A 26,438-nucleotide genomic window follows, 5' to 3' on the forward strand; every position below is an offset into this window, starting at 1 on the left:
TTAAAACAAAAAGGTAAATTTAATGCAATAATAATCTGAGGATAAATAAATCCACAACAGACTCTAGTTTGAATTTTTTTTTCCATTCTTTGCAGAGAATGGTTTTTTGAAAGCACATAGGACTGAAGATGTGGAAACAAAACTGAATTTCTGAATGTCCAGGTAGCACAGACTTGGTTGTTCCCTGCTACCCTCCTCACACTTGCCACAGCTAAGGTGACAGCTTTTCTGTGGAACTCAGCACAGTCACTGGTTTCAGGAGTAGCTGGAAGGCTTGTTTCCTGAATCATCCTCTTGTGAGCCCATACTCTGTGAAAGAAGAGCGGGAGGAAGGATTATGGTTGTTTCTGTCAAGGGGTTTCACAGACCCAAATAAGCGCACCGGCTACTCCTCCTCCTCACAAGAGCCACCCTGGGAAATGAAGCAACTCAGGACATCCTAAACCGTAGGCCATTGTTGCAAATGTTTCCAGCAAGTGTCTCTGTGAACTTACTGTTGACAGTTTTCAAGAACAATGCACAAACTGGTTAATAATCTAAAACCAAGTTCCCACGCCTGAGAAAGGAAGGAAGCAACACCCCTCCTTTGCCATTCTACCATTTCTTTAATGAGGGGAACCCCATTCACCTTTTGCACAAACTGAGGGTTCACTGTGATCTCCTGGTCCATGGCTTTCAGCCGCTCATCCAACTCTATGCACTTTAGCATCTGCAAGACAGACCCCTGATTAGCAGGTGAGCTTGGGTCAACCACGTCTTCTGTGACCTCAACTGTTAGTATGGGACCAGTGGTTCACAATCCCTGATCTGAAACCCCTGGGCTAATGAATTTTGGAGTCAGAACATTTTGAATCCAGAGAGTTAACACACATAAGTACTATATACTACCTAACCCAGTGGAGTTGAGGCTGCACCTGTAGTCAAACATATTAACATCTTTTGAGGTGAAACTAAAGACTTCATACTAAGTGTGAAGACTACACATCATTTCAGGTGACATTTTGCCATCCGTGAGTTACCAAAAAAGCTCCCAGTTCCTAGGTTGTACTTTTCAATTTTAAAATTGTTCATGATACAACAGAGACTGATGTTTATTGCAGCACTATCCACAATAGCCAAGCTATGGAAAACAACCCAGATGCCCTACAACTGATGAGTAGATTAAGAAAATATGAGATGGCGTTTTGTTCAGCCATAGGAAGAATGAAACCATGTGATTTGAAGGTAGGTGGATGCAACTGGAGGACATTAAGCCAGGTTCAGAAAGACAAAAGCCGCATGTTTTCTCTCATATGTGGAAGATAGATCCAAAAGATAAACATGTACACAAAAATAAGCATGATCATATACAAACTCATATGCTGAACATGTTTGTAATAGTGGAACTACTTTATGGAACTTAGGGAAGGAGGGAAAGGGAAAGAGAAAGAGCATCAACAATATCATAAAACATAACATCTATGAAGGTAGAAGACATAACACTATGTAGTGAAAGCTGTCAAGAAAGGGAGGGGGGTGAGAGGGAAAGGGTAAGGGAGGGTAATAGAAGGGGATGAATAGATCAAAGTAAAGTATACTCACAGAAGGGACATACTGAGAAGCCCCTTTGAACACTGACTTAGAAATTAATAACGAAAGATGGGACCATAAAATTGGTACTGTGTGTGGGGGGTGGTACTTGGGGGAGAGTGAAAGAAGGACATTAAGGTGAAGGAACATGGTTGATGGACTTCATATACCAGTATGAAATAGAACAATGAAACTCTGCAATTGCTTGAAGTGGGATGGGGAAGGAGTCAAGAGGGAGAGATGGAGGGAGCAATCTAACCAATGTACAATATAAGCCTATTGAATTGTCACAATGAATTTCCCCTGTACAATGAATATATCCTGATAATATTTTTAATAATAATTTTAAAATTGTAAGAAAGGAATCTGTGGAGGTAACCTATGTTACTATATGTTACTTTTAGTTTCTTAGTGTAACATTAGTTCAATCATCCCTTCTCAGAATAGGGTCAGACTGCCCATATGACCCCACCTCACTCCCAGAACTCAGAACAGCACTCTGAGCAGAAAGAGGTGGCCCATGCTGCGGGTATCCTCCTCTTCCTCCAGTCGGAACCAACCCTGCCCCTGACTCAGGAGGAGATGCTTCCTGACCTCCCTATCTGGCCTGCCACAGAAACAAGGCTCCACTTTGTGGCAATTTGGTATAGATAAAATTGTACCAGATCTTTCAAATGTCTCTGGAGTTAAATGTAGGAGTTGGTAAATTAGCTGGGAAATCTAACTTACTACTGAAAGAGTTCCAAGCAACCCATTTTGAAATTAACTTTCTTAGAAGTAAATGTTCATAGGCTGGAAACTACCTGTACTTAAACTTAATATGCTGGAACATAGGAGCAGTATTTCAATACTGTAACTAAACCATCAATAAAAAACACCCAAACCTGGCAATACATTTACCTCCTGATCAATGTTATGAAGCATAGCTGGATTATTATATTTTTCAGGATTATCATGGAAACTGACCATACCATCCTTCTGATTAATACTTGCAAAAATTTCACCATCTTCTATCTATAAAAAATAAAGAAATTAAGAAAGACGTTTAGACCTGAATACTATGTGAATATAGTCATGCGATACAACGAGGGAAGCACAGAAAGCAATTCATAAATAAACTTGTATGTGTATTTTAATTTTTAAAAGAAAACACATGGTAAGTTTATTCTAAGCAACTTTTTTTTTTTTTTGAGATGGGGTCTTGCTACCATGCTAACCTCAAACTTCAGATCCTCCTGCCTCAGCCTCTGAAGACCTGAGATTATAGGCATGTACCACTGCACTCAGCTGTATATATTTTCAGTATCATCCATTTATTCAATAAGTATCTATTGAACATTTACTATATGCTAGGCACCATTATGGATGCCAATGGGTGCAAAAATGACACACATACACAAAATGATTATTTTAGTTGAAGTAAAATCCACATAATTAACCTTTTTTTCCTTTCTTTAACAATGTCTCACTATGTAGCTCAGGTGGGCCTTCAACTCAAAATCTTCCTGCCTCAGCATTCTAAGTGTTGGGATTAGAAGAATGAGCCATTACACCTGGCTTCTGCCCTTATATCTTTAAATACACATTTCATTGCAATTTTATATTGCTGTTGTCATTTTAAAACATGTTTTTGTTTCACACATTAGAAATTATTTTCTGACTCTTCAGGAAAACTTTTCTACCACTGCTGATTCCAAGGTAGATTCAATGGTAAAGAGCCTACCTAGCAATCTTGAGGCCCTAAGTTCAAGCCCCAGTTCAAGCCCCAGTTCCACCAAAAAAGAAAAAAAGAATGAATCCAAGGTAGATTTAAGGACTGGTAGAGTGCCTCAAGTGGTAGAGGGCCTGCCTAGAAGCATGAGGCCCTAAGTTCAAACCTCAGTACCACAAAACAACAACAACAAAACCAAGGTAGATTCAAGGTCTATCTTCTTTATTTGCATCAGTGACTGGAAATTTATTTGACTGATCCTGACCATGAAATTAAAAAGTGAGGAGCAAAAAGAAATCCTAAACAGGTATTTTTATTCCTAAAGATTGTTGTTAGTGGGATAATGACTAGTTCAACTGTTAGTGGTAGAACTGAGCTGCTCTCAACTGGCTCATTCCTATTTATAGTAACCAGCCCAACACATATTAATTAGAATGTAGAGTTCTCAGGCTGGAGGTGTGGCTCAAGTGCTAGAGTGCCTGCCTGGCAAGTGCAAGGCCCTGAATTCAAATCCCAGTATGGAGGAGGAAAAAAAAAAGAAAGAAAAGAATGTGGAGTGCTGTATGTGATCCCAGACAGCTGCCTATTTAAAGAGTGGATGGAATACATCCAAATGATATTTGGACCTTGGTTCACAATTCATGATAACCAGAATAGGAAACAGCCCAAATATCCACCAATTTGAATTCACATAACGGAATACTGTAGCCCAAAAATGGATGAACTACAGTATATATAACAGAATGTATGAGTCTCACAGTGCTGAGCACAAAAAGTCAGACCCCACAAAAGCATTTACTATGTTTCCTTTTAACAAAGCTCAAAACAAACACAACTAAACAGGATTTACATTTCAGAACAATAGGGATCTACGAAGGTACATGCAGTATTTTTGGGTGCTGGTCATATTCTGTTCTTTCATTTATATGTTGGGGACATAGATGCCTTTACTTTATAAAAATGTGTGTAGCTGAGTACCTACTAACATATACTCTATGTTTGTTACACTCCAATAAAATATTGGCTTAAAAAAAAATTCTGCCCTCACAGACTTGTCACTCCAGGGCAGGGTTTCTCAAATACTAACACTTGGGCAGGGAACTCTGTTGTGTGGGGCTTTTGTGTGCAGTGTAGGATGTTTAACAGCATCTCTGGTCTCTGCTTACTAGGCTTCAGTACTATCCTGAGCTGTGACAACCAAACACATTTCCAAACCGAAATGAAATATATTTGGGGTGTGGCTGGGAGTACAGTGTTTGTCTAACACGCACAAGGTTCTGGGTTCCACCCACAGCACTGGCAAAAAAAAAAAAAAGAAAGAAAGAAAGACTTTCAGACAGTCAAACTCTTCTGACAGACAAAATGGCACTGATGAAGAACTGCTCTAGAGCCAGTTAGGGTGTCAAGATTGGTCAAAGAGTCCTCAAACCCAGTCCTTGTGTGTCCTCAAAGCATTTCACTAGCCTGGGCACCTGGGCTGGTACCACAGCCACTCATGTACTTCTTCTTTCTCAGCACCCAAGAGTGAGGTCCTCAGGGAAAAAGTCTATGTCTCTCTCATCCTATGGAACCTGGGGGCTGGCCTAGGGCTTTGAGCACACACTCCATGGTGGCCAAGTCAGAAAGGTTTGGTTTTGTTTGGGGTATGTATATGTTGGTTTGTTTGCTATGGAGTACTGGAGTTTGAACTCAGGGCCCACACCTTGAGGCACTCCACCAGTCCTTTTTTGTGATGGATATTTTCAAGATAGGGTCTCCTGAACTATTTGTCCTGGCTGGCTTCAAACTGCAATCCTCCTGATCTCTGCCTCCTGAGTAGCTAGGATTACAGGCATGAGCCACTGGCGCCCAGCTGTTATGTACATGTTTGAAGGGGAAAAAAACCCTGAGAACATTTGTAAATCAAATTATTAGAACAAAGGTTCCATTAGCACAGGAGAAAATCATTTTATTACTGCTAACCCTCAGATTAGAGGAGCCAATGTGAAGGTTTCCCTGCCTTGGCTGAGGACACAGTTTTGTGTTTGGACCAAAACCAGATCAGAGCCAGGTATTTATACCACTGGACATTTAGGGAGATTGCAGTACAACTTGGTGGGTTACCAAGTAGCCATTATCCCAACCAGGGTGTGGCTGAAAGCAGAGAGAGATGCAGGGATGAAGACTTGGAATGTAATAAAGACAGGTGCCAGTATGCTGGTAATATTTTACTTTGTAAGCTTCTCTGCTGGGTGCTGAGTACGTAAGGGTTTGTCCTACCACATATATGTCAGTGCCATGCCAAGTGCAGTCATAGACTAATACTGGTAAGGGACTTGAGTCAGAAAGTTAAGTCAACATCAGAAGCACAGTTTAGTTGAGCCAAGGTTTTTTTGGCAAGACTTTCTTGATGCAACAGGGTGCCTTGAAGTACATACTGGGGCAAACTTGTGATCCCATCATATATCCAGAAGACCAGTAGCACTACTTTATGCCTCTTTGTATATCTGAAATATTTCATAGGTATTTTAAATGAGGTTTAAAAAACTCTAGTCATAAGATTGAAAAAGGGGGACTATTTGGGGAAGAGCTAGGAGTAAGGAGTGGGAAAAGAGAGGATGATGGAGTGAACAGGATCAAAAAACATTATATATATGTAGGAAATATAATGAAACACACTAAAAACTATTAAAAAGAGGGGAGACAAGAAAAGGGAGCTAAGAAACAGTAATATAGATAGGGTAAATTTGATCAAACTACAATATATGTATATATATAATCATCACAATGAAACCCCTTTAACAATTTATGTTAGTAAAAAAATTAATATTCTAGTCATGAAAATATGTAAATATAATAAGGAGCACAAAAAGATACAACCATGGTGTATATCACTAATGTATGGATGACTATCATTTAATTATTTGAGTGTCCACCAAGGATCCATTATGACTGAAGGCTTAGTCTAGAGGGTGACATTATTGGGAGGTGGTGCAACCTTTAGGAGGTAAGGCCTAGTAGGAGGTACCTGGCTGTGTACCTTAAAGAGGATTGTAGGACCCTGGTCCTTTTCTGTCTGCCCTGGTTTGAGGTGTGTTTACTTCTACATGTACTCCTATCATGATGTAGACCCTCAGCAATGGCCAAACCAATGGAGCACCTGATACTAGATGTGAACCTCCAACATAAACCAATAGAAAACTTTTCTCTTTTAACATTAGTTGTCTGAAAGATTTCCTTATAGTGATGCAAAGCTGACTAACACAACCATGGCTGGGAAATCCTACAAACTATAGAGAAACAGACCAAAGTGTCATTAAGAGATGACTTTAGATACTCCCATTTTTCTTCTTTTATCTTTTCTGTAATGAATGCTCATTACTGTTTTTTGTTTGTTTTTGTTTTTTTGGTTGGGGGGGCAGTACTGGGGTTTGAATTCAGAGCCTCATGCTTGCTAGGCAAATGCTTTACCACTTGAGCCACATCTCCAGCCCTTTTTGTTTTTGATTTAGTGTGTTTTTAAATAGGGTTTTGCACAGGCCACTCTCTAAACACCAGCCTTCTGCCATCCTTCTACCTCTACCTCCCAAGTAGTTCGGATTGTAATTGTATGCTACCATACCTGGCCCCATTACTTTTTTTTGGTGAGACTAGGGGTTTGAACTCAGGGCTTCATGCTTTCAAAGCAGGTGTTCTACCACTTGAGTCATGCCTCCAGCCCATTTTGCTCTGGTTATTTTGGAGATGGGGTCTCACTAACTATATGCCCAGGCTGGTCTCAAACCACAATCCTCTTGATCTCAAGTGTCCGAAGTAGCTAGGATTATAGGTGAGAACCACCAGAACCTGGCCCTGTTACTTTTATACGGATCAAAGTCTGCTAATCAAAATTTTAAAATGAAAACACACCTACCATGTGTAGAACATATTTTTCTGCCTCCTGAGGTCCAGATAACTGCACACGACTTGCCATATCTTGTAACGATAGTGTTAAAAAGGTCTGAAAATCAGAAGTAAATTAATCATGGGTAGAAACAACAGAAGAAAGACACTTTATTAAATGTGTACAGAGTTTTTTCCATTGCTGTACAAAGTAATTTTTTTTTTGGTGGGACTGGGGTCTGAACTCAGGACTTTGCACTTGCAAAGCAGGAGCTCTACCACTTGAACCACACCTCCAGTGGCCCAAAATAAATTTTTGTTTGTGACAATGACTTGAAGTTGATGAACTCAGTAGTTTTAGTCACCAATCCCTACAGGAATAATGACAAAGGGTTAATTTCCCATACACACATGGCCCTTTTACAAGTTAAAAGAAAAAGGTCAAAGTGAAAAGTCGTAAAGAGCAAAGACTGGGGAAACACAGAAAAAGAAATCAAAGCACTCTCCAACATGTAAAAAAAAAAAAAATTCTGTCTCACTTATATAAGTAAAACTACCCTAAGATTCCATTTTTCACCCTATCAGTTTACTGAAGCTCCAAAAGTCTGATACCCATGGCACAATGCACTGATAAATGTAAGGACTCAGGACCCTCCACCGCTGCACAAGCTGGCAGGAATATAAACAGGTGCAGCTCTAGGGAAGATGAGCCAGCAGCACCCTTTAGGTTACCAATGCACAGATCCTCTGACTTGGTAATTTCACTCTTAGAAATATATCCTACACATACTGTCCTCTATGTGAGAGAGCAGTGTTTACTACAACAAAAGACAGAAAACCACCCCACTGTTCACACAGAGGTGAAGAGTAAGTAAAGTATAGCATAGCCATATGAATAGACTACTTATACATTTAAAAAAAAAAAAATGAGGACACCTTTTAGGAACTAAAAAGAAATCCAAGTTATGTACTTCATTAAATAGGGGGAAAAAAGTTGCTTAACAGTGTACATGGCATGCTAACATCTGTGTAAATAAAGGGGAGGACTACACGAGTATATGCGCATATGTATATGAATTCATGTCCACACGAACTACCTTTAGAAGGGTACCCTAGAAATTAATTGGTAATACTGAATTGCTTCTGAGGAAAGAATAAAGGTGGCTGGGGTATAGAAACAGAACAGAGATCTTTATATCCTTTCAATTTTGTATTATAAGTGTATTACCTATTAAATAAAATTGAAAAAAATCAACATTCATTCTGCAAAATTCAAAGTTAAATTTTTTTAAACAAACAGAGGAGTTAAACACTTGTTAATAAGCATGAAGGAGACCAGTGTTTATCACTATCCTGCTTGGATCTGACAAAAATGCTCCCTTTCAGGAACAAATTAAAAGTGTTTTTTTTTTAAATGGCAGCTGGCAAAATTTACAATGGCATTTCAGAGCTGGGCATGTTAAAACCCTGATTCTGAAACTTTATTATTTTTTTTCTCAGTACTGGGGATCAGTCCCAGGGCCTCACACATACAAGGTAAGCACTCTGCCACCAAGCTACACCCTCAGCCTGAAATTCTTGATAAGCCAGTGATTTAAAAAAAAAAAAATCCACATATACTTTAGTTTGGGGACGGGAGATATATAGCTCAGTGGTAGAGTACCTGCCTAGCATGTCCAAGGTTCTGAGTAACCGCCCCAGTACTACAAAAACAAACAAACAAAAAACGTGCACTTTAGTTTGGAGAACAGCACTCAAAAAATTGAAATTACTACTAATTTTAAGAAATACCTAAGTAGTTTAATGCAAAGGAATCCTCAAAAGTGAACATTTTTAAATGCTTCATAAAACTATCATTTTCCCTGTTTCAGAATAAACAGAAACTTCCACTTGAATGTCTTCCAACAGAGGACTGGTTAAATAAATCCTGATCCATCCACACAAGGGACTACTATGCAAGGTATCTATGATTAGGTTCATGTTGCCATGGAAAGAGTTTCATGACACATTGAACAAAAAAAAGCAGGGTAGAGAATAGCACATAGAGCATGACCCCAATTACACACAACTGAGTGTCTATAAAAACATACAAAGATGACACAGAGACACAGTGGAATTTAGAAAAATGTCCATAAAAATGTGGATACAGAAACCCCCAATGATTTCTTGTTCCTAACTGCTTTCAGCCTGGAATGCCATGGGACAGAGTTCCCAGAACTGACAGTAATGCAGTCTACTTGCTGAGACTTCTTAAAAAGCTTCAGACTTTCTCATTTTCTAGTAAGGAGGTTTCACTTGGCTAGAAAATGCTATGCTCTTTTCCACTTCTTATATTCTGGCACTAGGACCTGACATATAGCAGTCACCATCAAAGGTACACCCTTTGGATTAGACACATCTTTTAATAACACTGACCCTACCTACCATGCTTTATGATGGCCTTCCCCTACATCCCCTCAGCAGTGCTCATGAACCCAGTGTGCCACAATCCACCATCAATAGGCACACAAAGAACCCAGGACACGATGAATTCATGAACTACTACCCCACTCCTGACATGACCACCTTGAGACCCTTCTTTATTTGGTCAAACTCTTGTTCTGGATTCTTCTATCTAGAACAGAAAACTGCATTTTACTATGCTGACTTCTCAAAGTATAAGCTATTTCATATTTCAAAGTGATGACCTATGATTAACTGTTTTACAAGAGTGCTACTGACGATTCTCTCAGCAATGTATATACATAGTTAAGCTGGTTTTTCTCTGGCTGACAGGTTTTCTGTTTTTGATCTTTTTTTTTTCTTTTTTTAGACAGTACTGGAGTTTGAACTCAGAGCTTTGTACTTTTGAGGCAGGCACTCTACCACTTGAGCCACATTTTCTGCCTTTGATCTTTAAGTTGCTTTCTCTTTCACATTCTTCATTTCCCTCTTACACACTAACTTTTTACAAATTCTCTGCTGATTTCCTCGTGAGTCCAAAAGCTGTAAGTTACTTTCTATAGAGTATTTGGAGGGAATTCCTCCTCCTATCCAGTAATTCCAGTGGAGGTCCCACTTCTGCCCAATTCCACATTCTTCTCTAGTTTCTCAGAGGAAGGCATCTTCCCTTGGTCAGTGCATTGCCAGATTCATCATCCCCCTCCTACTGCTGGATATAGTCCGGCCACAAGCAGCCCCTATTCTTGCTCTTTCTTCTCCCCTACCATTACCACTCTGGACATGGGTAGAAAGATGCATAGAAGTGGGATCACCATGATCTCACCATCTGTCAACTGCTAGGTCTCTGACCAGACTTCTGCCAGTGCAAAAGCAATATGCTACCTGTTTAAGCTGCTGTTAGCAGGATTCCAATTACTCGCAGCATATGCCTTTTTAATACACAGATTTTTTTCTCTTTATGCTTCTCTACATTGCTTAAACACTCAACAATTAATCATATTCTCCTCTTCTTTTTTTGAGGTGGGGGTCTCACTATGTTGCCCAGGCTGGCCTCAAGTGATCCTCCCACCTCAGCCTTCCTAGTAGCTGGGACTACAAGTCCCAGCTAGCACTAGGCTAAGTGCATATTTTCTTTCTTTTTTTTTTTTGGCAGTACTGGGGTTTGAATCAGGGCATCTGCTCTGTTTGAGCCATACTGCCAATCTACAATGTGATTTTTTTTTTTTTTTGGTGGTACTCAAGTTTGAACTTAGAGCTTTACATTTGCTAGGCAGGCATTCTACCAATGAGCCACATAACCAGCTGGTGCGTATTTTCTGTAACTAAACACCATCGCATTATTTTCATCTTGAAAATTAAAATTATACCCAGGCATGGTAGTGCACATCTATAATCCTAGCACTCAGGAGGGTGAGGCTAGAGGATCTCAAGCTCAAGGCTAGTCTGGGCTACCCAGTATATATATGAAATTTCCTTACATCCTAGAATTCAAGCGCATGTGGCTCATGGAACCCTGGCCTAAATGATAATGTGAAGAATAATACATCTTTAAATAAGAAAGTCAAGCAGAGGTCAGCAAAGTCTGAGAAGCAAGGCTGGTCATCACTAGCACCCCTGCCTACCCATATGGAACTGGTGATCCTTTCAGGGCTACTTTCTCTGCCTCCCAATGTAGCTGTATCACCCACCTTGCTTCCTCTTCACCTGCTCCTCTTCTCAAATATCAAATACCCTGCTCTAGCCCTGAAAAGACCAAAAGGTAGCAATCAAACTCCTTCTAAGCACCCAGTTGCAACAGAGTTCTCTCTTAGTATAGAAATCCTGCCATACTTTGTCCCTGGATCTGCTTCCTCTGTGCTAAAAAGGGAAAGAGAAAGAAACCAGGCCCTGGGCAGTCAGGTGAAGTCACCTGAGAGCAGTGCTTGCCTCACCTTTGTTAGCCTCTGAATGTTCTTCTTATAGAGAGAGGACAGACACTGTTTAACCAGTCCCATGTTGTTATCGCGGGTGAAAGTTTCGCTGTGCTTGTTCACCAGGTTCCGGAGTTCTGAGGGATTGTTGGTTGAATAAACTTGTGCTAACTCATGGTATGCATTGCTAAGAGGCTAAAGGTTTGAAGATGAGGAAAAAATCAGATCAATGCTTTAGAGGACTAAAACTTTTATAACAAAAAACAACTACACTATATTATGAGCAAGTACATTATTTCATGTTGTTCCTATCAAGTTAGAATTTATCCAAAGGCCTCAATTTTAAGACCAAGGATAGAAATTTACTATGGAGTAATTATTAATAAAACTTTGTATCAAAGAACAAGTAACTACAAAACAGGTTGAAAAACCACTTAATATTCTCTACTAGTGGTCTTTTGTTTTCCTATTGATGAGTTATACCAAGAACAAAGAAGGCAAAATTTCCCTCCTTCCCAACTCTCCCTCCCTCACACACGTCACCAGGTGCAACGGGGCAATCTACTTCTATTAAGGAATTGGGGCAGAGCTCCAAGAAAATGTTGGCAGTTCCAGAGGAGCACTACCACCTCTGACTCTGGTCTGATTCTTTTCACCATTTATGATACCATCATAAGTAAGTTACCAATTCTTGTAACTGGTGCTCTTGAGCCATAAAGAAACTCTATGAAGGCATTATTTCTAAAACAGGCCTGGGCAGGGGCCACTGGAGGGCCCATGGGAGCTCTTCACAATGCTCTCAGGATAATGTCCTAAATCTACCCTGTCCATCACTCTTCAGTGGGAGCACCTTTACCTATCTCCCCCCATCGCCTGGGAAGAAGCAGCCAGAGCCCTGAGAGCCACAACAGGGCTCTCACGGAAAGGACTGGCCATATTCAACAAGCCAATGTGAAAATCTCACCAGGAAGACTTTCAAGATTGACTTCTCTAAAATTTTGAGTTTTATACAAGGATAAGGGTGAAATTAGTAGCAAAATGATTATAACATCATAATCCTTTGCAACTGCTCAATTTAAAAAAAAAAAAAAGCCATAACCATGTATTTTTTTTTAAAGTTTATTTTTTAAACATTGTCCCATAACTGGGTTGTCAGAGAGAACGGGAACAAAAATGCGGTGAAGTAGAGCTTGTGGTATTCATATAGCTGGTGGCATTTATACAGGAGCTCTAGTATAATGCCCCAACCTTTGGATAGGTTGAGTTTAATCAAATCAATACGGCCTTTTCAAGTATTTTGACTAAAATGTAATGACAAAATATAACAACAAAAACAACCTTTGTAGAAGCTTAAATACCTTTAGTGTAAGGACCCAGAGTAAAGGTTCAGAAACAGGTTTTTGAGAAACATTTCCTGCCAAGCAGGCAAGCAGAATGTGTATGAACTGGAATGGAGTTATGATTCTGACTGAACCACGCTACCAGGCTCCATCAGACAGTTAATAAAGGTCTGCTAATCTGAAGCTGCTGGGAAAGCTGTATCACTATAAAATAAAACTACAGACGTATATGTTACAACTTATGTACTGATTACCATGTCATGTAAGAAAATCAGTTTTATTTTAAAAACTCACCTTAATAAATCTACCCACAATTTGAGATGTATATTTCGGTAGCTGTTGTACTTTGCCAAGTAATATCAAAGACACTAGAATATATTTTTTATATGATTCCAACATGATATGACTGACCGCCATGGCAGGAGTAGTTATAGCCTAAGCAAGAGAAGAATGTGTAGTGTGAAAAAACAGCACATCATAGCAGGAAACAGAAATGATCACATTATATTACTTTAATTAAAAAAACAAGACCAGGCTGGCAGGCAGAATGGCTCAAGCAGTAAGAGCCCAGTAATCTTGAGGCCCTGAATTCAAACCCCAGTGCTATTCAAAAAAAAAAAAAGCCATATTAATTTTTTTTTTTTAGCCAACCTGAAGTTTTGAAGTCAAGATACTTTTCCATTTCAGCTAAGCCCCTCAGTCCTTTTTTGCTTTTTGTTATTTTTCAGGTAAGGTCTGAAGCTTTTCCCCAGGTCCAGCCTCAGACAGTGATCTTCCTAACTAAGGTCTCTGGTGTAGCTGGGATCACAGGCATGAAGCACCATGCCTGCCTTATTGAATGAGGTAAGGCCTGCCTGGCCTCAAACTGCTATCATCCCAATCTATGGGTAAGCCACCATGATTGGCTTATTATTATTTTTTATAACTTTTTTTTTTTTTTAAACAGGGCCTTGATATGTAGCCCAGCCTGACCTTGAACTCCAGAACCTTCTTTCTCTGCCTCCTGAGTGCTGAGATTATACATGTGTACCATCATGCCTGGCTTACCTAAATTTTGTTGAAATATAGTTCATAGTATAAAATTTACCCCTTTACAATTCAGTGGTTTCTAGTATATTCACAATATTCAAAACTATTACATTATCTAATTTCAGAACATTTTCATCCCCTCAAAAGAAACCCCCCACTCATTAGCAGTCATTTCCCATTCTCTCCTCCATATGATCCAGGCAACCATTACTCTACTTTCTGTATGGATTTGCCTATTCTGGACACTTGTATAAACGGCACCACACGAAAGGTTGTGCTCTGTTAACTGATTTCATTACCTTAACAAGTTCTCAAATTTTAAGGTTCATTCAGATTATAGCATGTGTATCTCATTCCTTTACATGGTTAAGATTCACTATGTGGACACAGCCTAATTTATCTTCTCCTCATTTGAACAGTTTGGGTTGTTTCTACCTTTTGGCTATAATGAACCTTGTTCCTATGAATATTACATGCTTTTGTGTGGACATATATCTTCATTTCTCTTGGGTATATTCTTAGGAGTGAAATTGCTGGGTTCCCTGGTTAACAGTTTGATATTTTTGTGTGTACTGGGAATTCAACACAGGGCCTTGAACAGATAGGGCCAGCACTCCACCATGGAGTCACCCCAACCCCTGAATTTTTTTTTTTTTTTTTTTTTTTTTGGTGGGAGTGGGGTTTGAACTCAGGGCTTCATACTTCCAAAGCAGATGCTCTACTGGACCTCCAGTCCATTTTGCTCTGTTATTTTAGAGATGGGGGTCTCACAAACTACTTATCTGGGCTGGCCTCAAACCATGATGCTCCTGATCTCAGCCTCTCAAAAGTAGCTAGGATTACAGGTGTGAGCCACTGGTGCCCAGTCTAAGCTACTGGTGCCTGGCCTGATTTATTTATTTATTTTAAAAACAAATTCCCTTCAAAAGTGACTGTGCAATCCTATCAGCAATAATGAAGATTCTAAATTTTATACATCTTTGCCAACACTTGTTATTATTTTCAGATCTTAGTCTTCCTACTGGGTGGGAATTAGTATCACACTGCGATCTGGATTTGCATTTCCTTAATGACTAATGATGAAAAGTATCTTTTCATGGGCTTACTGGCTATTTGTATATCTTTTTTTGAAGAAATATCTATTCAAATCCATTACCCAGCTAGGCACTGGTGGCTCACACCTGTAATCCTAGCTCAGGAGGCAGAGATTAGGAGGATGGTGGTTTGAAGTCAGCCTGGGCAAACAGTTTGTGAGACCCTATATCAAAATAACCCATTATAAAAAAGGGCTGGAGGAGTGGCTCAAGTGGTACAGTGCCTGCCTAGTAATCATAAGGCCCTAAGTTCAAGTCCCAGTGCTGCCAAAAAACAAACAATAAAACCCATTTCCCATTTTTTAATTTTAGATTTTTTTTTATTGTTAAATTAAGAGAGGCACTTGTATATTCTAGATGCAAGCCCCTTAGATGTCCATTAAGTGGGGACAAGTAAACTACCCAGATCAGTCTGTGGAGTGGTATGACAAAATCGAAGTTACCTCCACTTTTTGCTTTACACAGAACTGTATGGTCTGAATTTTATCAATAAATACATTTTCTTTTGGACTTTTTCTTAAAGTTATAAAAAAAAATCTGTATCACTTTGAGTCAAGAAATACCATCTGTAAGAATACCAATCTATAAGAATATCATCTATAGTTCGTGCATATCACTAAAACATGCATGAAGAAGACTAACACTAGACAACGCTTGTCATTAGGTCAAAATTAAGCACTAAGTATATCTTCAGGTAAAAAGATATCTACAAACATCAAAAATGCTTATTTTTAACATTTCAGCTATTTAAATAGAAATATTTCCTAAGCGCACTGCAAACTTTCCTGCCTTTGCAATGCAGCCACCATTTTGATATTTCAAGTTTGCTCAAGATAATTACACGAGACCCAACATGATAATGCATCCAATGTTTATGAAGTATGTTTTTACCATTTTCTAAACTTGTCACCTTAACTTAAAGAGGAGTAACCTTGGGCTGGGATTGTAGGGATTGTAGCTCAAGTGGCGCACCTACCTAGCAAGTACAAGCCCATGAGTTCAAACCCCAGTACTGCAGGAAAAAAAAAAAAAAGGAGTCACCCTGAAGATTTAACTTGACTAGACACATGCTTTAATGACAAGGTCTCTGTCTACCACACCTCATGAGATTCCCTCAGCAAGTCTCACCAACCAATCATTGAGGCGCTGGTCAGAGGCCTGGCTGTGTGTATGTGTCATGTGCATATTACAAATCAGCATTCCAAATAAATTGTGAGCTCTCTGAAGGTTTATAATATTCCTAATACATGCTATGAATTAAATAGGAACTTAGGAACTTTTCTTAGAATACTGGTATTACTTAATGCTGTATATCTTTTCCACACACTCTGTAAAAAAAGCCCTTAAGAATATTCTACCAAACTGTGTAATGTGTCTCACTGCATAGACCAGGGGCCATTATACAGCCACAGACAAGAGTGGGAGAGATTTTCACTGTTTATTTCTTAATCCACTTTGAATTTTGAACCATAAGAACATTATGCAAGCTAAAATAAATAAAACTTAACAGAACACTACACATCATTCTAGAATAAGACGACACTTCAGGCTGGGTGCTGGTGGCTCATGCCTGTAATCCTAGCTACTCAGGAGGCAGAGATCAGGAGGATTGTGGTTCAAAACCACCCTGGGCAAATAGTTCTGCGAGACCCTATCTTGAAAAAACCATTCACAAAAAAGGGCTGAAATGGCTCAAGGCCCTGAGTTCAAGCCCCAGTACTGCTTTTTTTCCTATAGGCAAAAGAAACCATAAAGGTCAAGAGATGTTTTGATAGGGTATAAGTGACAAACCTAGGTTAGAACCACTCATTAATGCTCTTCTTTACCCTACCGCTGTGCTTCAACTTGAGCAAGTCATTACCCATTTACATGATCAGAGCAAGAGGATTTAAGAGGACTTCCTACTGAATCTTAAGAGGCCCGTGCCCAAATCATTCCAGTTATAACCCAAAGAAGAACAAGTTCAAAACCACCTTAGAGACAGGTACAGAGAAGATTACCTGTTCATAAAAGTAGAGTGCTCTTTCAAAGTTCTTCAGCCCAGTATAGATCATCCCTCCATAATAATAGTAACATAAAAAGTGTTTTGCATCATAGGCTCCATTCTCTTTACAAATATCCATCATGTCCACATCAAGATATGGAAGAGCAGGTTTAAAGCATTTTGCCAGCAAACAAAGCTGTGAAAAACATTTATATTAAATTGTCATTTTAATTTTACTGTGGTAGGATTTAGCAGGTGGAAATTTACAGATTCCAGAAATTTCAAGACAATGTTATTTTCTTTTATTGAGTAAAATGATTTAAATGTCAATGCATTAATCCATTTGCTTAAACATTCAGAATAAGAGTTTTTTAATTTAAAAAAGATAACTAGCTATAAAGTAGAGTATGGCACAGATTAAGAATAAACACAGAACTTCACAGCTATCACTCAATGCATCAACCACGCATTTGTTTACACATGGAGAAACAGTGGGTCTTTTTTCAATTCACTGAATTAGTGAAACAAATAGTCCAACATGCTATGAAAAGGTGATTTTTTTTCTTTAATTAATCCTTTTTTCAATTTGAATTCTTTAGGTAAGTGTAATAAATTGTGCAAGTAAAGAAATCAAGCACACCTGAGCATAGTACACACCTACAATCCCAGCACTCAGGAGGATGAGTCAGGAAGATTTCTAGTTCAAGGTCAGCCAGGGCTACACAAGCACATGGGAAATTCCTATATCTAGCTAATGGTGACATGGAGCAGATATACAACTCATTGAGCTATATACATTAAAATAATGCATATATTATAACTCAGTCACAAAAATATATTAAAGGTTAAAAAAAAAAAAAAGAATGTGTGCTTAAAATAATCCATATACCATAAAACACCACATACAGACTAGAGGAACTATGGCACACCTTAACACACTGCTATGGAATCATCTCCAAGATGATTAAACAGGAAAAAGCAAGGTACATAAGAATTTGTATAGATTATTAGCATTTGTATAAAAGAAAAATGAGTAACTATATATTCATACTTACTTGTATGTGCATAAAATATCTTTGGAAAAATAACACAGTAAACTAACACAGGTTTTCTTTGGAGAGAAGAAATGGTGGCTAACAAACAGAAGTGAGATTTAATATCCTCACTTTTGCCTTGTGAACTCTGAGATACATAATTAAGATAAATAAATGAACAATATTTTAAAGTATAAAAAAGTTACCCATGTTTATTCTCAGGTGATAGACATTTCTTAGGTTCCACAATTTTTTTTAAAAGAAAATGATTTGAATTTTTTAAAATGTTATAAAATTACTATATCTTACTAGCTAAACCCCACCCTACATACTTCAACTTCTACAATCTCCATCAAATTATCTTCATTTATGTAATCCAATGTTAAGCAAGACCAAGAACAGCCTTATAGCTCTGACCTGGGTGAATTACAGACTTTGGCTGCTTACCTGGCAGAGATCAGCATGTATTGAGGTCAACTGGTTTGTATTCATCTGCATCTTGTCTATGGCTTGCTTAAGGATGCCAATTCCTCGAAGGGGCTGTCAGAAATGACATCTCTTTCAGATAAGCTCTCAAAGATGGCAGCACATTGGATCTTATGTTGTCACTTACAAATAAAAAATAACACTAATTGATAGGTTCTTTTAAATAACAATATGAGGTTTCCATACTCTGTTAGGAAATGTCTGTCTCTATTCAATCTGGAAACATTTTCTTATACTGTTTCTTGGAATATTTAGAGAACTCGGCACTGTATTTTAAATCAAAAGCTTTTTTTTTCACAATGAATATCAATAATCAAAAACAAGATTGCTTTTTCAATAACTGATTATATTTAAACAAACAAAACTTTTCCACACCATTTACATAATTAAAGATAAATGTGCTGACATGTTTTCCATAGGGCAATCTGGCCCTTATCCAGTAGTAAGCTACTACTGAATCTAAAACCACAAGTCACAAACACTCTCCTACCCGACTATAAATAACAAGACAGAGTTTCATGTGAGGCGCAATCCATCTCTGGTCAGTAGATGAGACTATAAAATACCTACATACCTATATCCTTTTTACAATAAATTAAAAGAAAATTAAACAAAAAAATAGCATAAAGGGCACGAGACAGGTAGTTTGTTACAATCAGTTGAGATACCACATCTGCTGGGCCTGTGCACCATTCTCCTGACATAGGTACAAGTGGCCCTTACAGCAAAGGCTTGGAGTGCTCTCAAGGAACCACATATACCTAAGTATTGGTATGTTGAGTACTAACCTGGAATCTTAATAAACTAGTTCACTATGTGAGTTAGTTCCACATTTTAACAGAACTATGAATACTTGAATAACATTTCTTACCTGTTTTCTTTCCACAAGTGCATTTGTTAGCTGATGACAAAGCCCAGCAACTAGACACAACAATAACAAAATATTGAAAATATAAATAACTACAAAGGCAAAATACATTCAGAAGATAAAATATTATTTAGCTTACAAGTGTCTGTTGCATATCGAATGTGCTCCCCATTACAGGTACTGATGAAAAGCTGAACCTGTGAGAATAACGTTTCGAAGTCAGGAACACTGGGCATAGAAAACTTCACAAACCTAGAGCAAGGAGAAAAGAACCTAATTACCCTGATTATTTCATAAGGTAAAGAGCAGAAGCAACTTACACCTAAAGTCTATCCTGTCTCCAACACTCTATGAAATTAAATGAGGAACAGTTATTTATTTTTTTACAGTACTGAGATTTGAACTCAGGGACTTACACCTTGAGCCCTCCACCAACCCTTTTTTTATGAAGGGTTTTTTCGAGATAGGGTCTCTTGAACTATTTGCCTGGGCTGGCCTTGAACCACAAGCCTCCTGATCTCTGCCTCCTGCGCAGCTAGGATTATAGGCATGAGCCACCAGTGCCCAGCCAGGAATACTATTTTTTAAATTTAAAACCAGAGTCCCAAGATTCTCTAGCCCTGATTCTTTTACACTTTCTAGACACAAATAAGGGTTAAGAAAAAACGCTTTAAAAAGAACAAATTTCAAAATTAAAAACTCCATTAAATGAGGCCAAATACAGGTTGTTAATACTTGTAAATGAAGTGAATATAAACTTTTAACCAAAAAAAATTTTTTAAATTTTCTTTCTAGCTCTAGTGTGGTCCAGACATTTACTCAATTAAAAATCAGTTGTTGCTTTTCTTGCTTTGAGGAGAATGTACTGAAGAGGGGCAAACAATGAGAGCTATGGACTGGCAGGAAGCTGGGGCAGTGGCTCAGGTTAAAGATGCTGCAGCCAGTGGCTGGTGGAGTCGCTCAAGTGGAAGAGCACCTGCCTAGCAAGTGTAAAGCCCTTAGTTCAGACCCCAGTACACACACACTAAGGAAAAAAAAAAAGCTCCAGCCAAAAGTCAGGTGAAGTTATGGTCTATATGGTAAAAAGACAGAACTAGCTGATGGGAAAGGTAAGAAGGAAAGGGGTAGGGAGAAGAAGGAGGACACAGATGGTCCATTTGAGTAACTGGGCAGATGGTGCCATCAGCTGCCGTGACAAACCCTCTGAGGAGTTGCAGGTTTCAGGGGAGAAAGCATACAGGCTACCACCACTATGGCACTGCTTATAAGCAAATTCAAGCTCCTCTTTAAAAAAAGAAAAACAAAGAAAGAATTATTGGGGCTGGCAGAGTGGCTCAAGTGGTAAGAGTGCCTTCCTGGCAAGTGTGAAGTATGAGGCCCTGAGTTCAAACCCCAGTACCACAAAAAAAAAAAAAACAAAAACAAAACTACTGAAACTAATTTCAAGGAAAATGATCCCCCTACATCCTTTACTTTGACTACTTCTATCTCTACAGTATTATTTTACATAACAATGTCACCTTGCATCTATAATTATACTGTGTAATGATAAAGATATGCCAGAAACAATTTCATTTGTGGTTCACAATAGGTCAGTGAGGCACTGTGATTTCCATTGCATAAATAAAAACATTAAGCTCAGAGCACATACCTCTTAATTGGAAGGAACTAGATTTAACCCAGTTATCAGCTGTAAGTTCAGGTTCTTTCCAACAATATCTGATATAACTGATATACAGTACGACACTGTATAGCTCCAAAATATTTTCATGTACATTATCTCACTTGATATGTATGTACGTGAGTTTATGTGTGTACACTACATGCATGCTATCTGCTCTTTTATATCATTAAAAAAACACAGACAGTAGAAATCTTTATCAGCACTCTCCAAGGACTCTCTGAGATGCTGGAATGTTCTGCATCTTTGCTGTCTAACAGTGTCTACAGAATATCTGAACTGTACAAGTGTCTCTGAAGAACTGAATCTTTACCTTTAATTTTAATTAACTTTAATCTAAATAGCTGCACATACCTGTTGGCCACTATTGCAGAACACAGCTACAGACTTTCTGTTCTCATAAGGCTTCTACTCTAATCTCTGCTCCTGACACCTATCTTTGACTCAGAAATCCCTGTGTGAATGGAGCCAGATGCTCACTTTAGGTCAGTATCTTCTTGGTTACGTCTATTATTTCAAATTTCATGACAACAATATCTAATCTATACTACTATGGCATTAAGAGAAAAAGAATTCTATCAGGTACACAGAGTTATAAGGAACTCCAGTTGATAAAGGTCTACTGAATTTGGTCTTTAACAGCTTAAATTTGTTTAAAGAAAGAAAATCATTGATATTTTCATTCAATGTATCCCACTATGTCCTGTTCTATCACTCTTCCTATTTTCTTTCTAGTTAGGAAATGTGGAGAAGGCTATGGATTACATGAATAAAAGCATCCCAATTAAGTGCAAACTAGAGTGTCTATAATTGAGATGGCCATTCATTTTTTAAAATAAAATTTCAAAATGTATATAAATATAAATGAGTCAAAAATGATAAAATTTAATAAGATATAATTGACAATTAGCTGGAATTGAATAAAATGTAACTACTATGATATGACTTTAATTTTGCAAAAGACTTAATGTTGTTTATGTGGCTTACTTTCTACACCAAAAAAAAAAAAAAACCCAGAAACTGCAGTCTTTAGTTTAAACAAGCACAAAACTATAAAAGAAGGTATCCCTTACAAAACAGCAAGGACGCCCAAGGAGTGTTCTTGTACATCCAGAGCCCCGAGCACAGTGTCCAGGTGGGATAAGTTCTTTGCAAGGAGTTCCCCGCTCTTGTTGATCAGTTCACAGAGCTGGGTCATTTGCCCTGCAAAATAGGAACAGTAGCATTCAGTCATAGTACTAACCAAACTAAAGGAACGATAATCAGACTTTGTGTTTCAAAGTGAAAGTACCTAAAGATGATTTGGCCCAAATCATCTCAGATGAGGCCCAAAAGGGCCAGTGGAGCAAAACCACCAGCCTATGCCTCAGAACTAGTTGAAGATAACACCAGACCTCCTATTTCCCTCTGGCCTCTAGAAGTTTCTGTTTCCTTCAGTCCCTTTTCCAGTCCCGCAAACCAGAAATGTACACATTACTGGTATCACCTCCCTTTTCCCTCTCTGTACCTAAAAGGTCACCATATATGATTTAACTTTATTCCCTGAAGGACTGGTGGAATGGCTCAAGTGGTAGAGCACTTGACTAGCAAACATGAGGCAATGAGTACAAACGCCAGTACCACCAAAATAAATAATTTTATTCCCTAAGTCCCTCAGCTCTATTCCTTTTCTCTTCCCTCCCTGCCTTAATTTGGATCCTCATCATTTCTTGTCTGAAGATCATAAGTCTTCTAAATGGTATTTCTGCTTCCATCTTTCTCTCCTCCAACTTGTACTTCATATTAATACTGAGCCTTCTGAAATGCAAATTCAATCAAATTACTCCAATGGCTTTATGAAATCCAAATGTCTAAGTTTGGTTTACAGAGTCCCTTCAGTAACTGGTCCCTGCTGCTTCTCCAGCCTTACCTCCTACTACTTCCCCTCACATACCTACTCTTTGGTCACACCAAGTTTAGAAAATTAACATTTCATGTTCTTTCATCTTTATGTTTCTACACAATTTGGGGTGGGGGGCAATACTGGGGTTTGAACTCAGGACCTCATGCTTGCTAGGCAGGCACTCTACCACTTGAGTTATTCCATCAGCTCTTTTTTGAGTGTTTGTTAGGTATTTTCAAGATAGAGTCTTGCGAACTATTCGCCAGGGCTGGCTTTGAACTGTGATACACCCCCCCCCCATCTCTGCCTCCTGAGTAGCAAGGATACAGACACAAGCCACTGGTGCCAAGCACATGCTTTATTCCTCTCTCCCACATCAACTAACTGACCCACACTTTACATTCAACAATCAGTGTAGGCTCTTTCACCCCTCTCCCTATGACTAAGTTGGGTATCTGCCCTTTTTGCATCACATTCGATTGTGGTGGCAATTCAAAGTAAATATGGGTAAAGGGACTGTCCTGTTTCTATGGTTCCAGAATAGTTACTACTTAGCAGCCAATCAACCAGCAGCTTATGGAATTAGTTAACCTCCTAACTGATCCACTGATCTTTTTCCCATCCCACAATACTATGTTTTAACAACTAAGGCATAGAATCTAATTAGGCCTGAATTGGTACTTTAAAGAAGGCTTATCTATCTTGACAGTTTTTTTTTTTTTTTTCCAGTACTGGGACTTAAACTCAGGACCTTGTGCTTGCTAGGCAGGCATACTATCACTTGGGAAACTTCACCAGCCCTTGACAGTTATTCTAATGACAGACACTCTGGACACACTCTTTCTGGTGGCAGTTGTAGTATGTCCATGGGCATTAACCTCCAGTTTCCACCTTCAATATTTCTCTTCAGTAGCTAGGTGGGATTTTTTTCCCCTTATTAAAAGAACACTTAATAGTGTTACAGAATAATGCTTAAAGTGACTGTAGCTGGGTACTTTGATAATTTCTGAGGCTTAATACTATGATACTTTAAATTTTGATGTATTTTCCTGAAAACATAGGAAATATCTCGTTATTATTACATGCATTGCAAAAAAGAATAAATAAACATTTGTTGAACTGGGAAATACCAACTCATTATCATTTTTTATAGAATTTCCTGTAGGTATGAGCTTCTTCCAGCTGAATAATTTGCCCCTTTTTAACCTACTACTCTAAATATCCTTACAACAACTTGAAACACCCAGAAATAAGCATTTCAATCCATTAGTTTTCCCCCAATTAAATAACTAATACCAGGTTGACACTTAAAATAAGAGCTGGGTCACTATGAAATCATAAGATAGTTAACTAGTGTAGAGCCAAGGAGAGTCAAAAGTATGTGTCATGGTGCATTTGAAATGAACTCACCCAGCGATGTGGCCAGTGAAATTCTCTCTAGTCAGAGTAAGCGGGAAATAACAGTCCCTTCAATTAAAGTCAACATTAGAAAATTCTGAATAAAAGCAGCTAAAATAGAAACGCATAAGCACCGACTACACAATGAGTGTGAGGCACTGCCGACAGCAGGGAAAGTTATATTTACCTCTGCCTAGCAGACTGTTCCTAAAGCAGTGTCTTACACAGAGCAGGTAGGTTTCAAAGCTTTCAGGAAAGTGATAATTTTTGATGTTCCAACAGCCTTTTCCATTTTTTAAATGAGAAAATTGGTTCAGAGAAATTAAATGGCTCACACAAGTGACTGAACCAGGATTTCAATCTCAATCTTCTAACCACGTTACCTCAAGAAGTAGAAACTAAATTGTTTGTGGCACAAATGACCAAATGGTTTCTTCATTCATAAGAAAAATGCAAGTCTGTACCTCGCCTGTGAACTTAATTTCTACCAAAAATAAGGAAAATGGGAGAGAACTATTATTTGTAAGGCACAGTTTCATACTAGATCATTTAAACCTTACAACAGTAACACACACACATACACTTGTTCACAAATGGAGGTAAAAGAGACTCAAGAGATTGAAGTCTTATCCAAGGTGACCCAGCTCCTAGAATTTTACAATTAGTGGCTGGTAACAATAACTTAAAGCCGTTATTTATTGCATCCCATATGACAGACACTGTTCCAAGTATTTTTACTCCGTTCAATCTGTACAACTCTATGAAGTAGGGACTTATGTTTATTCTGCAGATGAAGAAACTGAAACACAGTTAAAGGGGTGTTGACAATTCCGAATCCAAGATTCTGTATAAAAAGATGATGCGATGAATGAACCAAACAGTAAGGAAACTAAAGGGCAAAACAGTTAAGGTAACAATTCTATTCTCTAGAAATGGAGTCCTAGAAGCGAGAACTCCCTTGGCATTCCATAGGACCAACATAGGCGCCGAGGCTCCATACGTGAGCCGGACCGCGGCCCAGGGGCCGGGCAAGACGGGCCTCCGAGCCAAGGAGCCCAGAAAGGACTTGACTCCTGCTCGCAACCCGAGGCCTAGTCAGGGGGTGGCCAGGCGGCAGCAGGACGGACAGGGTGCTGCGCCAATCACCAAGGTCAGGGGAAGCCAAAGGAGCCAATGGATGCTACGAAAGACGCCCGGCGGAAGTCACGCCCCCAAACTGTCAAGCAAAGGGCTGGTGGCTGGGGCCTGGGCCGGGGGGAGGAGGGTCCGGGCGGCCAGAGGAAGGGGAGGCCAGCAGGTGGGGACAACAGCACCAGACAGCGCGAGAGGTCTGCTCACAAAAAGCCGTGCTCCATCCCGCTCTGGTCTAAACGCAGCAACCTGAGTCCATCATGGAGAGGAGGCTCTAAGAGGGCGGTCCCAGCCGTCCGCGCTGGCGCCTGGGGATGCGGGCCCAACCCCGCGGTACACCCAGTCCCAGCTCCACGACCCAGGGCCTCACCTTGAGCTGAGAGCTGTCGGACACTGTTAACGAACTGCTCCAGGGCAGACGCCATGTTTCCCCACAGGCCGCCCAAGCGGCAGAGGCAGCTCGCGCGGGAAAAGGCCGCCGCTCTGGAAGGAGGGGCCACGGCGATCCACCAGAGGGCCGCAAGAGCAGCTCGACGTCACTTCCGCCTCCTCAAACACCGCGAGATCTCATCAAGCAGACCCCCCCACACACACACACACACATACTCGCACACTGTTTCCATAGAAACACTTCCGCCGCTTGCCGTAGCCGGAAGCTAGTTCTGTCCCGCCCCCCCTTCATTTTGTGCACCTGTGAAGTCTCTCCCCAAGTTAAATGGAAATGGTAGAGAGACGAAGGAACTGTATTCGTAATTAAGCACGTATTTTCCGGTACAGGTTTTGCTAGGAATGGCCGTACGTTTTTTCGCTTGGCCTGATCCTTAAAGTACGGCTTATTGTCATGTCGTCTTTGTTGCTTTTTCCTGTGAGGTAGCAGTTGGACCCCAGAGCCAGATAGGGTGGGATCAAGTCCTTTTCTCTCATTAGTAGCTGTGTGATTTAAGCAAGTTACCCGGCTTTCCTTTGCCTTGTTTTCCCAATTTGCAAAAATTTCAAAGTACTCTTGAGCACACAAGAC

General features: G+C 39.4%; 1 protein-coding gene across 2 annotated transcripts; it reads right to left on the reverse strand.

The window, feature by feature from the left end:
• Cops3 (COP9 signalosome subunit 3) lies at window positions 1-25,952 on the reverse strand. 2 transcript variants are annotated; one of them, XM_020182622.2, is made up of 12 exons: window positions 25,791-25,952; window positions 22,083-22,212; window positions 19,468-19,580; window positions 19,332-19,381; window positions 18,422-18,514; window positions 16,957-17,136; window positions 13,128-13,268; window positions 11,515-11,688; window positions 7,173-7,259; window positions 2,470-2,583; window positions 629-709; window positions 1-309 (listed from the first exon to the last, which is right to left on the reverse strand). In XM_020182622.2, exons 1-12 carry the CDS (start codon window positions 25,843-25,845, stop codon window positions 256-258), a joined length of 1,272 nt encoding a protein of 423 aa, XP_020038211.1. In that variant the 5' UTR covers window positions 25,846-25,952; the 3' UTR covers window positions 1-255. The 2 variants fall into 2 exon arrangements, with proteins under 2 accessions (XP_020038211.1, XP_020038212.1); XM_020182623.2 differs by lacking the exons at window positions 19,468-19,580; window positions 22,083-22,212; window positions 25,791-25,952 and having other exon boundaries at window positions 18,422-18,582; window positions 19,332-19,359.
• Window positions 25,953-26,438: the final 486 nt, after the last annotated feature.

The sequence above is a fragment of the Castor canadensis genome, chromosome 11 (assembly GCF_047511655.1).
Source record: "Castor canadensis chromosome 11, mCasCan1.hap1v2, whole genome shotgun sequence".
Classification (NCBI taxonomy): Eukaryota; Metazoa; Chordata; class Mammalia; order Rodentia; family Castoridae; genus Castor; species Castor canadensis.